The sequence below is a fragment of the Hippopotamus amphibius genome, chromosome 4, assembly GCF_030028045.1.
Source record: "Hippopotamus amphibius kiboko isolate mHipAmp2 chromosome 4, mHipAmp2.hap2, whole genome shotgun sequence".
Classification (NCBI taxonomy): domain Eukaryota; kingdom Metazoa; phylum Chordata; class Mammalia; order Artiodactyla; family Hippopotamidae; genus Hippopotamus; species Hippopotamus amphibius.
Window position 1 is genome coordinate 148,593,755 of NC_080189.1, and position 14,685 is coordinate 148,608,439.

The following is a 14,685-nucleotide window of genomic DNA, read 5'->3' on the forward strand; positions in this document are numbered from 1 at the left end:
GTTCTGTTATCTGTAACATGGTGACAATATAATGATTTAAATAAGTTAATAGTTGAAAAATGTTTAGAATACCACTGCGTGCATAGTACGCACCATGTATAGGTGTTTAGATTTAAAGCTGCAGGCCAAAATGTCAACTAAAGAGTGAAAATTTCTTTGGAATTTCCTGTGACCTGAGACATTAAGAAGTACAGGGCCTTTAAAGCAGTAAGATATATAAATTTCACCTATCAGCTTGGCAAAAATTAAAATGATAGAAAAAAAGATTCACAATATATATTACCACAGAACACATGGTAAATAAATACATTCATGGGCAGGCAGAGACAAAAATGGAAACTGACCGTTTTGCAAAGGATAATTTAGATACCACATCCTTTAGATTGTGGAATTTCATTTCAGAATGTCTATCTTATAGAAATACCTACACAAGAAGTGCAAAACAACAACTTGTACCTTCAAGGCCAGAAAGAGTTTTTAAAGCAGCAAATAATAGGATGGAGAGATTTTGTTTTAATTTATACATTAACTATTAGAAATGCCTGATCATGTTAACATTTTGAATGATTATGACCTAACTTCAGTTCTTAAAGTCACAAATATTTACAATTAGGAATGCCAACAGGCTTCTCTTGTGCAATTAGTAGACAACACAGATAGATGAATTAACATATACGCAGTTGTTTTGTGTTTTTATTAATCTGAAGAATTAATAGGCATTCTCTGTAAAATGGCTGTTGCTTATTCGTGAACTTTGTACACAAGAAGCTTAATAAGACAGCAGCTCTAAAGGTATTTCCTATACAAAATCATGTGAAGATATAACTGTTAGCTTCTTGTTTGGTACTATATGTTAAATATTAATAAAATAATAAGTATGTGAAAACTAGCAGCACAAAGATTGCGCTATATTGCTGGTTTACTTAAACCTTGATTCTAAAATGGTCATGGAAATGGGTAAGCAAACTATTAACAAGACAATTTTTACTGTACTCTTGAACTGATTTCCAATATGACTATCAGACTATGAAACAGCACCTTATGCAGACATATCAGTAGCAGAACTTTACTTGATCTGTACTTAATAAAAACAACATGGATGGAATTGATAATTTAGAGAAAAACAGTGCCCTTATTTGCATGCTAAACATCTGCCTGTTCTGGTCTACAAAACTTTTATTTGTGCCATCTAAGTAGTAAGTAAATAAACAATACATGATTCATCTTTGTGGGACCTAGACTCGATGCTCTACCAGAAACAAGTCTTGGTCAATAGTACTGTGATTCTGTGGGATATGATTGGATAAAAAGAGCCCTCCTGTGAGTAGACAAGGAGCTGGGCATTTTGGATGCTGAAACTACTAAGAATTTGGAAATTTTAGCTTTAAGCTAAGAAATGTTTTAAGAGCTCCTATAGTCACGTGTGAAGAACACCAGATAAATTTCTTCATTAAACCTTTATTACAGGTCTCCTTATTGCTTTGTGTCTAGATTGATTATGAATAGAAGACATACTGATTTTCATCACCTTCTTCGTCTAATTTAGGTTTGTTAACTCTTGAGGTATCATATTACTTGTTTTATTGAGGCTTTTTTTCCCAAAATCCTGGCTCATGCACAGTCTTCACTAGCTTAAATATATTGTCCTTCAAATGTTTTATCCAAGTTTACATTTCTAATGGATTTGTCTTATAAACTTAGTTGCCATATCTTGGACAATCATTATCTTCGAAGTTCTGAGTAACACAGCTATTTCTAAAGGTTTGGAGACAGTCCATCACCATGATTAGCTTGATCAGATGCCCTTTAAAAGCATATAGCATGTAATATTAGGATTTAAGTTTTTCACCAAGTGTTTCAGTTGGGTAGTAATTCGTTGGTAGCTTAGATTTGGTTGAGTAATTGAAAGAGGGCTTAATAAATCTGCTGAAAGTTGCTGATAAAATTCTGATTACCTGGACTAATTGTGGCATTTGAACCAATATTCAGGTTTATCATGAGATTACTGATCATCACTCTTTTTGGTGATTTTACTTGAACCAGATAGGAATCTGTTTCCCACTGCCATCGCTGCCTCATACCTGCCAATTCAAAAGGAAAAAGAAGTGAGAGAAACAGTATCTGAGATGCTAGGGCCAATGGGGACACACTAGATGTCTCTTCCAATCCTCACGAACTTCAGTGTATGTATAAAATAGATTTTTTAAATTGTTTATTATTGTACATTTTAAAGTTCAAATTTAAAACATTTACTTAAAGTCAATGAGAGCAATGAAGCAGCTCTAATGCAAATGAAAAATGAAGTTGTAGACTGAGGAGATTGTTGCATTTTCATGTTAGCCTTAGCATCTAATATATTTTTGTGTTTTTTAAAAATCTTACAGCATTGAGAAAATGATTCACATAGATCAGTAGTTATAACTAGTAATAATTTTTAATAGCTCACCTTAATTCTCAAGATACTCAAGTTAAATTGATCTAGATGCTTGAATTGAAATTTTTCTATCAAAGTTTACTAATAATAGTAAATGTTCACATTTTTTATTAAAGTATAAAAGTCAGATGAGCACACAAACTTAAGCAAGTGCTAAAACTGTATCATCACTGTTGTCACAACACAGCTGCTGGAATTTTACTTTTTATTATATAGCATAACAGGAGCATACTCTGAGAATGAAGAACCTTGCTTGTTTTTGAGAATGTTACTTCTGTGGTTGAACCTTGTAGCTTTGTAGATCATTGGAGGGAGGAGAGATTTAAGGTGGAGACAATTATGTACTTAATTCATAGAATATAAGGAAGATTAAGTGAAATAACGCTGGCAAGGTTCTTAGCATAGTGCTAAGTTCTCAATGGTAATGGCTATTTTCAGCATTTAATAAATAATTAACTTAATTGGATTAGGTTGAGGGTCAGAGGAGAGCAGCTGAGTATTTGAGGTAGAAGCAGCATTCTCCATTAAGAAGATAAAGCCTTGTGGAAGAACAGAGACTTAAGTAAAAAAGCACCTGTGTTCAAATCCTCTCTGCTTATAGCATGGCTATTTTTAACCTACTGAATCCCAGTTTCCTCATCTGTTAAATAAGGATAATACTTAACCTATTTACAGGTTGTTATGAGAGAACTAGTGTTTGACACATAGTAGGTTTTAATAAACAATAACTTAAAGAAGCTAAGGACAGAACCAGGTTACCCTTGTTTACCTTCAGCTGTGGCAGGAGGAGTAGTGCTACATGGTGAAGCAAAGGAAGATGGCTCTGCTTGGATAACTTACAAAAATCTTTGACTGATTTTATTCTTGGAAGAGTTCCAGAAAAATATATGATTATATTGACACCCTTATTAATCCTTCTTAACCTGTTCTCTTAAATTCTTAGTAAAGTGCCACATCTTTTTTTTTCTTCCATACCCCTGCATTGATTTGGTACCTTTTGTGCCACTGATAGATAAGGGATTGTTAAGGGAGTAAGTAAGCTGAAAACAGTAGCTGATTATAGATGCTAATATAAATTCCTATAGCTTATAGTCATTATTGCTCATATGGTCGGGTAGAGGCTAAAAAAGTTCTAAGTTGAGACTACTTTGGCTATGAAAGTGCAGCCTTAGATTACAGGTGACTTTTAAGATTTTGGCCAAATCAAAACATCTCTCCAATTTGATGTGCCAGCAAGGAAATGTTTGCTTTGGGTAGGTGTAAAGCTTCATCTTGGACTTCTTATAAGAGTTTCTTTTGTCTTCAGTAATCTAAAAATTTGTGTAGCTGTTATTTTTAAAAATACTTTTACGTAGTAGGACAAATCTCTATATAATTTAGTTACATGGCATCTTCTTATCCTTTCATGGTAAGCAGAAAAATGTAAAATGAGTTTTATTCAAGCAAAGGCAAACTAATATATAAATTTTCTGTCCTTTTTCTCTCCTCCTCCTTTTTTATTAAATAGGATAAGTTCTGAGCGTCGAAAAGAGAAGTCTAGAGATGCAGCCAGATCTCGACGAAGTAAAGAGTCTGAAGTTTTTTATGAGCTTGCTCATCAGTTGCCGCTTCCCCATAATGTGAGCTCACATCTTGATAAGGCTTCTGTTATGAGGCTTACCATCAGCTATTTGCGTGTGAGAAAACTTTTGGATGCTGGTGAGTTGTTTTACGATGACATGATAGGTCTAAAAATTAGAAATCAGAAATAATTGGAAATTACTTTTAGAAGGTGGTCATGCTCTCACTTCTTCCTTAACATGATATCCTTTTTATTACCTGCTTTTAAAGTTTGTCAGGAATTGTAAGATATTGGCGTCCCTCCCCCTTTTTTTCTCTTGCTGCACTTAACTACCTACCTAGCTAGCTAGCTATATCTATCTTACTTTTAATGACATGACCCATCTCTTTTCATTGGTTTGCCTTGCTTCCTTACTTTAAATAATCATTAAAAGCAGCTGGCAAATCTAATTTTAGTCTTCCTGTCCTCTGACCTTGACTGTTCTGTGTTAAAAGAATGACAGGAGAAAAAATTTAAATATACAGAAAAAAATATATGCTGTGTGATTAAATAAAATATCTGGCTTTTCTAGAGGCTTCTTGGGGTTGGCGGAAGGGGCGGGGGGGGGCTTCTCTTTTTTCCAAGTCTATAAAAGACTGGGTCCACGTTCCTGGAAGCGGTAGGACATTCATTCCTCTTGAGAAGGAGACTGCTAGCTGTTGGCAACACTATAAGTTACTCATAAATTAGGTGGAAACCATTTTCAGATGGTCCCTGCCCATCTCCTTGAAGTCATTAGTCCACAAGACGACATCAGGGTTTACGGTGAAATTGTTTCTCGGAGAGTTACAGTGTGCATGTGAAGCCGCTGTTCGAAGTCCAACTTAGAGAAGACTAAGTTGACACACAAGTTGGAATGGTTCCAATAGCCTACCTTGCGGAACGTTTCAGATTCACAGAATTTCCTTTGTAAAGGACAAGCAACCTCTGAAGTTTGGACTGCTATGAGAAAACAAAGAAACATCATGCAGGCAAAAGAGCAGGAAAAAACCCACAAGACCAACTAAATGAAGAGGAAATAGGAAAATTGCCTGAAAAAGAATTCAGAGTAAAGATGATACAAAATCTCAATAACAAAATACAGAAAATACAAGAAACAGTTAATAAGGACTCAGAAGAACTAAAGAGCAAACAGACAGTAATGGACAGCAAAATAACCAAAATTAAAAATGCTCTAGATGGTATAAACAGCAGAATAACTGAGGCAGAAGAATGAATAAGTGAGTTGGAAGATAGAATGGGGGAAATAACTGCCACAGACCAGGAAAGAGAAAAAAGAATAAAAAGAATGGAAGATAGTCTCAGAGACCTTGGTGACAACATTAAGCCCACCAACATTCTAATCATAGGCATCCCATAAGAAGAAGAAGACAAAAAGAAAGGGTCTGAGAAAATATTTGAAGAGGTTATAGTGGAAAACTTCCCCAACATGGGAAAGGAAATAATTAATCAAGTCCAAGAAGCACAGAGTCCCATACAGAATAAACCCAAGGAGAAAACACCAAGACACATATTAATCAAACTAATGACAATTAAACACAAAGAAAAAATATTAAAAGCAGTGAGAGAAAAGCAACAAATAACATATAAGGGAAAACCTGTAAGGATAACAGCTGATCTTTCTGCAGAAACTCTGCAGGCCAGAAGGGAATGGCAGGATATACTGAAAGTCCTGAAAGAGAAAAACCTACAGCCAAGAATACTCTTCCCAGCAAGAATCTCATTCAGATTTGACTGAGAAATCAAAAGCTTTACAGACAAGCAAAAGTGAAGAGAATTCAGCACCACCAAACCAGCCTTACAACAATTGCTAAAGGAACTTTTCTAAGTAGGAAACACAAGAGAAGGAAAAGACCTACCAAAACAAACCCAAAACAATTAAGAAAATGGTAATAAGAACACACATGTCAATAATCACCTTAAATGTAAATGGATTAAATGCTCAAACCAAAAGATACAGACTGGCTGAATGGATACAAAAACAAGACCCTTCTATATGCTGCCTACAAGAAACCCCCTTCAGACCAAGGGATACATATAGACTGAAAGTAAAGGGATGGAAAAAGATATTCCATGCAAATGAAAGTCAAAAGAAAGCTGGAGTAGCAATACTCATATCAGACAAATTAGACTTTAAAGAGACAAGGAAGAACACTACGTAATGATCAAGGGATCCATCCAAGAAGAACATATCACAACTGTAAATATCTATGCCCCGAACATAGGAGCACCTCAATACATAAGGTGAATGCTAACAGCCATAAAAGGGGACATTGACAGTAACACAATAATAGTAGGAGACTTTAATACCCCACTTACATCAATGGATAGATCATCCAAACAGAAAATAAATAAAGACACACAAGCTTTAAATGACACATGAGACCATCTTGACTTAATTGATATTTATAGGACATTCCATCCAAAAACTACAGAATACACGTTCTTTTCAATTGCACACAGAACATTCTCCAGGATAGATCACATCTTGGGTCACAAATCAAGCCTCAGTAAATTCAAGAAAATTGAAATCATATCAAGCATCTTCTCTGACCACAATGCCATGAGACTAGATATCAATTACCTGAAAAAAACTGTAAAAAATACAAACACATGGAGGCTAAACAATATGTTATTAAACAACCAATCAATCACTAAAGAAGTCAAAGAGGAAATCAAAAAATACCTAGAAACAAATGACAATGAAAACACAACAACGCAAAACCTATGGGATGCAGCAAAAGCAGTTCTAAGAGGGAAGTTTATAGCAATACAGTCCTACCTCAAGAAACAAGAAAAATATCGAATAGATCTAAACTTACACCTAAAACAATTAGAGAAAGAAGAACAAAAATACCCCAAAGTGAGCAGAAGGAAAGAAATCATAAAGATCAGAGCAGAAATAAATGAAAAAGAAAGGAAGGAAACAGTAGTGAAGATTAATGAAACTAAAAGCTGGTTCTTTGAGAAGATAAAGAAAATTGATAAACAATTAGCCAGGCTCATCAGGAAAAAAAGGGAGAAGACGCAAATCAACAGAATTAGAAATGAAAAAGGAGAAGTAACAGCAGACACCACAGAAATACAGAAGATCATGAGAGATTACTATAAGCAACTATATGCCAATAAATTGGATAACCTGGAAGAAATGGATAAATTCTTAGAAAAATACAGTCTTCCAAGACTGAACCAGGAAGAAATAGAAACTATGAACAGACCAGTCACAAGCACTGAAATTGAGACTGTGATTAAAATTCTCCCAACAAATGAAAGCCCAGGGCCAGATGCTTCACAGGCAAATTCTATGAAACATTTAGAGAAGAGCTAACACCTATCCTTCTCAAACTCTTCCAAAATAGAGCAGAAGGAGGAGCACTCCCAAATTCATTCTACGAGGCCACCATCACCCTGATACCAAAACCAGGCAAAGATGTCACAAAAAAAGAAAATTACAGGCCAATATCACTGATGAATATAGATGCAAAAATCCTCAACAAAATACTAGCTAACAGAATCCAACAGCACATTAAAAAGATCATACACCATGATCAAGTGGGGTTTATTCCTGGGATGCAGGGATTCCTCAGTATATGCAAGTCAATCAATGTGATACATCATATCAACAAATTGAAGGATGAAAACCATATGATCATCTCAATAGATGCAGAAAAAGTTTTTGACAAAATTCAACATCCATTTATGATAAAAACTCTCCAGAAAATGGGCATAGAAGGAAATTACCTCAACATAATAAAAGCCATATATGAGAAACCAACAGCCAACATCGTTCTCAATGGGGAAAACCTGGAAGAATTCCCTCTAAGAACAGGAACAAGACAAGGGTGTCCACTCTCACCATTGTTATTCAACATAGTTTTGGAAGCTTTAGCCACAGCAGTCAGAGAAGAAAAAGAAATAAAAGTAATCCAAATTGGAAAAGAAGAAGTAAAATTGTCACTCTTTGCAGATGACATGATATTATACATAGAAAACTCTAAAGACTCTACCAGAAAACTGCTAGCACTAATCAATGAATTTAGCAAAGTAGCAGGATACAAAATTAATGCACAGAAATCTCTTGCATTCCTATATACTAACAATGAAAAAGCAGAAAGAGAAATTAAGGAAACTCTCCCATTTACCATTGCAACAAAAAGAATAAAATACCTAGGAATAAACCTGCCTAAGGAGACAAAAGACCTGTACGTAGAAAACTATAAGACACTGATGAAAGAAATCAAAGATGATACAAACAGTTGGAGGGACATACCATGTTCTTGGATTGGAAGAATCAATATTGTGAAAATGACTATCCTACCCAAAGCAATTTACAGTCAACGCAATCCCTATCAAATTACCAACGGCATTTTTCACAGAATTAGAACAAGAAATCTTATGATTTGCATGGAAACGCAAAAGATCCCAATAGTCAAAACAATCTTGAGAAGGAAGGACAGAGTTGGTAGAATTAGGCTTCCTGACTTTGAACTATACTACAAGGCTACAGTGATCAAGACAGTATGGTACTGGCACAAAAACAGAGATATAGATCAATGGAACAGAATAGAGAACCCAGAGGTAAACCCACACACATATGGGCACCTTATCTTTGACAGAGAAGGCAAGAATATACAATGGAAAAAAGACAGCCTCTTCAATAAGTGGTGCTGGTTAAGTTGGACAGCTACATGTAAAAGAATGAAATTAGAACACTTCCTAACACCATACACAAAAATAAACTCAACATGGATTAAAGGCCTAATCGTAAGGCCAGACACTATAAACCTCCTAGAGGAAAACATAGGCGGAACACTCTATGCCATACATCAAAGCAAGATCCTTTTAGACCCACCTCCTAGACTCATGGAAATAAAATCAAGAACAAACAGATGAGACCTAATGAAACCTAAAAGCTTTTGCACAGTGAAAGAAATCATAAGACAAGAAGACAACCCTCAGAGTGGGAGAAAATAGTTGCCAACAAAGCAACGGGCAAAGGATTAATCTCCAAATATACAAGCAGCTCATGCAGCTTAATACCAAAAAAGCAAATAACCCAATCCACAAATGGGCAGAAGACCTAAATAGACATTTCTCCAAAGAAGACATACAGATGGCCAGCAGACACAGGAAACGATGCTCAACATCACTAATCATTAGAGAAATGCAAGCCAAAGCCCCAATGAGGTATCACCTCACACCAGTCAGAATGGCCATCATCAAAAAATCTAGAAACAATAAATGTTGGAGAGGGTGTGGAGAAAAGGAAACTTTCCTGCACTGTTGGTGGAAATGTTAGTTGGTACAGCCACTATGGAAAACAGTTTGGAGGTTCCTTAATAAACTAAAAATAGAACTACCATATGATCCAGTAATCCCACTACTGAGCACATACCCAGAGAAAACCATAATCCGAAAAGAAACAAGTACCATAATGTTTATTGCAGCACTATTTACAATAGCCAGGACATGGAAGCAACCTAAATGGCCATCAACAAATGAATGGATAAAGAAGATGTGGCATATATATACAATGGAATATTCCTCAGCCATAAAAAGGAATGAAATGGAGCTCTATGTAATGAGGTGGATATACCTAGAGTCTGTCATACAGAGTGAAGTAAGCCAGAAAGAGAAAAACAAATATTGTATGGTAACTCATATATATGGAATCTAAAAAAAAAAAAAAATGGTACTGATGAACCCAGTGACAGGCCAAGAACAAGGATGCAGATGCAGAGAATGGACTGTCAGACACAGGGTTGGGGGGGGCAGGGGGTGAAGGGAAAGCTGGGATGAAGTGAGAGAGTAGCATAGACATATATATACTACCAGCTGTAAAATAGATAGCTAGTGGGAAGTTGCTGTATAACAAAGGGAGATCAACTCCATAGTGGGTGATGCCTTGGAGGGCCGGGATGGGGACTGTGGGGGGAAGTTGCAGTAGGGAGGGGATATGGGGACATATGTACAAATACAGCTGATTCACTTTGGTGTACCTCATAAGCTGGCACAAGAGTATAAAGCAATTATATTCCAATAAAGAGCTTAAAAAAATAAAAAATAAAAACATTAAAATATCTGGGGAAAACTTTATAAAAACATCTGAATATTACTATCATTTAAGTATAACTTTTTAACTAATTATTTTTTCTTCTTGTACCTTTTTTAGGTGATTTGGATATTGAAGATGAAATGAAGGCACAGATGAATTGCTTTTATTTGAAAGCCTTGGATGGTTTTGTTATGGTTCTCACAGATGATGGTGATATGATTTACATTTCTGATAATGTGAACAAATACATGGGATTAACTCAGGTAAAATACCCACATATTAAGAGCCCTTCTGTACGTGTTTATGATTTTATGTTATAGATCTAATGTTTTCCATGTTTTCACAGTTTGAACTAACTGGACACAGTGTGTTTGATTTTACTCACCCGTGTGACCACGAGGAAATGAGAGAAATGCTCACACACAGAAATGGTGAGAAGAAAAGTTTTTTGTTTGATTTATTGTGACAGATGGTTTTACCTAATTGAATACTGTCACTAATCTTAAAATTTTGCTACTGTACCAACATAAGGCAAAACCTCATTTCATTCTTAATAAAATGTTACTCTATTCTTTGTTAAATCCATGTTATTCTATTTTTTAGGAATTTCATAAAAATACCTAAATTTTTTAAAACGCCCATCTAATTCTGTAAATAATTATACAGATATAAGAATTGATAAAATAAAATGGCAAAATAAAAATCAGGACCTAGGAAGTTAATTTATAATATAACTTTAAGGCAAGGGGAAGTCATAATATAAATAATAAGATTTTAGGCAGTTATTAAAGTTGAGGTGCCAGTTTTGGTTCAAGCTTCTAAATGCCCAAGAAAAAGAAAAAGGTCAAGTTTTGAAGAGCATAACTGCTTATTTGACCACTCAGGTTGTTCACAATAATTTGAGACTATGTAGTTCAATTACAAATAACATTAGCAATAACAAAAAAGACCTACTAGGACTTCTAATTCTTAGGAATGAATTATTAAAAGTAATCAAACATTCTAAGATTTGGGAGAAAAGAACCCTGTGAATTACAAAAAAACTTAACAATTAAAGTCTTTTCACACCTCTGCCTTGTTAAGCAGAGTATTTGGATCACAATTTGATCTTTCTTTCATGACTCAAAGTTACCGTGCTGAAAATTTGTCCTTGTGCTCTGCAGTGTCTTCTGTGTTCTTTGCAGCTCTCCCATTTAAGTGTATGTTTGCTTCTACGTTAAACAACTTCATTTATAGTTATTTGTTAATCATTTTTTATGGTTTTCTTTTTAATCTCATCTGATTTATACTAATAGTTAACCTTTATTGAGAGATTACTCTATGCCAGGACACTCTTTTCTTCATTTTATGTGCTTTAGCTCCTTTAAAAATCCTGTGAAGTTACTATTTCTATTTTACTGAGGAAACTGAGTTACAGAGTCATTAACTTGCCAAAGATTACTTGGTTAGTAAACAGCAGAGTTGAGGGTTAAACTAAGGTAGACTGGCTCAAGTCCATGCTCCTTAGTGCTTCAGAGCTCTTTTCATGTTCACCAACTCTCACTACATTCTACTGCCATTTCTCACCCTGGAGCCCTCTTCTGTTTTTTAATTTTATGTTGTGTTTACTGTGAACTTGGAGAGCAAATGAATACTTTTTAGAATTCTGTATAAAGGAGGAGTAAATATACTCCGAGCAAGGACCTAAGTGGGCTGTTGATGAGTTTAATATATAACTCCTAGTGTTTTCACTTTGAGGTTTGTATTGGCAGCTCAGTGCTTCCCCTTGGGCTGGACTGTAAATGCATGTATATATGGAAGTCTTGTTTTGATTTGGTAATGATGCTAATGCATTATTCTAAATCAGATATAGTCTACTTATTATAGTTTAAATGTATGTTTTTAACCAAATGGTTTTTTAAAGTACATGAACATTTAAAGCACATGTGGTACTCTTACTGTAATAAATCTGTGATTTAATTATGAATATTTAAGAAAGTCATTCCTAATGTAGTTAATGAATTTTTGATATTTTGTTTTGGGAAACAAAAATGCAGATTTTCACTTTTAGCAAAGCGGGGCTGCTTCAATGCATCACATTTTGATAATACACTAACAGTCTATGGTATGGTTATACAGCAATGTCCTATTTCATTTTAATTCTAAAAGTAGGATTTAGAGTTCATTAAATTATTATAAAATGTTTATTTTTACAGGGCTGAAAACAGTTGTTTTATAATTTTGTTTTGTTTTTTTCACTAGGAAAATGCTAGTACTTTTCACTTACCTTAGTTTTAAATTTATCTTCGTGTCCCACTTCAAAGGCTTTGGGTTCCCAAAGATCAGTCCAGTTCAAGTTTAGATTATGAAGGACTGAAAATACCCCAGAGAATTTACATGTGGATCTCTGCTGCCACCACAGCGCTCACCACTCCCTCCCCACACACACCCCTATACCATCACCAAGACCATTATGGTTCTTGTGGCATCTTTTTAAAATCTGCTTACAAATGCTTCTAGGGAGGGCAAATTCATTCCTATTTAAGTAAACCCAAATACCTTGTATCAGCACCAAGACTGCTGCAGCTTGCCTATGTTCCATAATTGTGAGTATGAACTAGAACTCTTTTCTCAAGAGTCCAGCATTTCTAGCTAAGCAAGCTTAAATTTAAACATATTATCTTGTTTCTTTTCCACATGACACTTTTCTTTCAATGTACTACCCTTAAAATCTCCAGATCTTTTTAAAAAAGTTTTCTCCCTATAAAAATGTTATTTGCTATTGAAAAATTTTCTAATTTAAAAGTTCTATAAATATACAGAATATTTATTATAAATTGAGCTAACACAGCTAGTAAAAGTTTGGAGGAGTTTGCTGAAGTTCTTTTTTTGTGTTTACTTTGTACAGTGATAACACAGTTATAGGGCAAATGCATACCATGTTTATGTTTCTTTGTAATTTAACCAGCTTTACTGGCTTGAATGTGAAATGATTAAGTGTTATCCCAAATATGGATTCTCATCGCACCAACTCAGGGAATCACTGCTATTGTGAACTGGTTACTAACTAGAAGTGTGTTGAATCCCTTAGATGTGTTGGAGTGAGCAAAGCAGATGTGACTCACTGTGTTCATGTTGAGACTTTTCATTGAATAGCACTATGCTACTCTTGCTGTAATAAATTTGTGTATTTAATAATGTTTTTTAACTTTATTTCATGTTTTCATTAGGCCTTGTGAAAAAGGGTAAAGAGCAAAATACACAAAGGAGCTTTTTTCTCAGAATGAAGTGTACCCTAACTAGCCGGGGAAGAACTATGAATATTAAGTCTGCAACATGGAAAGTAAGTAAAAATGATCTGTGAATGCACTTGATTTATAGATAAATTAATACATCTTTACACTGCTAGTGTTAAGACAGCATTAGGACTGTGAGGGAAAACTTACTGTTCCTTGGCATTTACAGATTTAATATCCAAAACAGTGTAGTACACCAGTTTGAGGCATGAACTTAAGTTGTGTGCACTGTGACACTATTGGCTTTGCCAACTACCCAGTGTTTGAATCTTGATAGAGGTTAATTTTCTATTCATTGTATCATTTCTTTGCTCTGTATTGAAACAGTCATCAGAGCAAGAAGTAACCATCAAACAGCTACAGTGATGAGATAAATGAAAAATCAGCTCAGATTTATATGAAGGAAAATTTTTTTAAAGAGTAATCCTATGGTGCCTGAGGAGTAGGTCTTGAGTGGTGTTGTAGGGAAAACAGTTATTGATTTTCAAAAATGTAGTAATCTACTAATGACAGTAAATTTTATCAAAGCTTACTTGTCATGGCAGACTCAAGTGTTTCTGTATTTGGTTTTTTACTAGCGTAAATTTTTTTAAAAACTGCTTTGTTTTAACTTCATACACAGGTACTTCACTGCACAGGCCATATTCATGTATACGATACCAACAGTAACCAATCTCAGTGTGGGTATAAGAAACCACCTATGACGTGCTTGGTGCTGATTTGTGAACCCATTCCTCATCCGTCAAATATTGAAATTCCTTTAGACAGCAAGACTTTTCTCAGTCGTCACAGTCTGGATATGAAATTTTCTTATTGTGATGAAAGGTAAATGAGATATGAAATATAATTAATTAGCCCATAGCATTTTTTTAAACTATTGACTGTAGTAGAGACTGTCTGCTTCCCTCCACTTAAGCTGAATACAACCATACATGCTAGAATTTAGTAAGATTAACATTATAGATTAATTCAGCCACATTTATTGAACATTTACTAATGTACCATGCCTACTTACTCTAGTAAATGCTATCCAGAGATTATTAAGATGAGGTCTTTTCCTTTAGGGGTTCTAATTTATTTAAAGAAAAAAATATATTTCAGAGACATAATGCATACTTTGAGCACGGATTACTTCTGGTTGTGGACTAGAAAGCAGAATCTTTGGTCCTCTCCTCATCCTACATGTTTTTCCTGAGCAGCTTCCTCCTTGCCCATGATTTCTATTGCTCTTTCCCAAATTTCTGTTCATAGTTATTTCCATTTAATTGCCAATTTGATATTTTTATCTGGATAGATATTCTTTTGTATTATAAACTAAATA

At 34.8% G+C, this 14,685-nt stretch overlaps 1 protein-coding gene across 1 annotated transcript in view; it reads left to right on the top strand.

Moving 5' to 3' along the window:
* Positions 1–14,685, top strand: part of HIF1A (hypoxia inducible factor 1 subunit alpha) — a 51,391-nt gene that overhangs the window by 19,787 nt on the left and 16,919 nt on the right. The window contains exons 2-6 of the mRNA XM_057730897.1: positions 3,942–4,132; positions 10,207–10,352; positions 10,436–10,520; positions 13,299–13,411; positions 13,987–14,189. Of these exons, the coding sequence (XP_057586880.1) occupies positions 3,942–4,132; positions 10,207–10,352; positions 10,436–10,520; positions 13,299–13,411; positions 13,987–14,189 (738 nt within the window). The remainder of the gene's footprint in view (positions 1–3,941; positions 4,133–10,206; positions 10,353–10,435; positions 10,521–13,298; positions 13,412–13,986; positions 14,190–14,685) is intronic.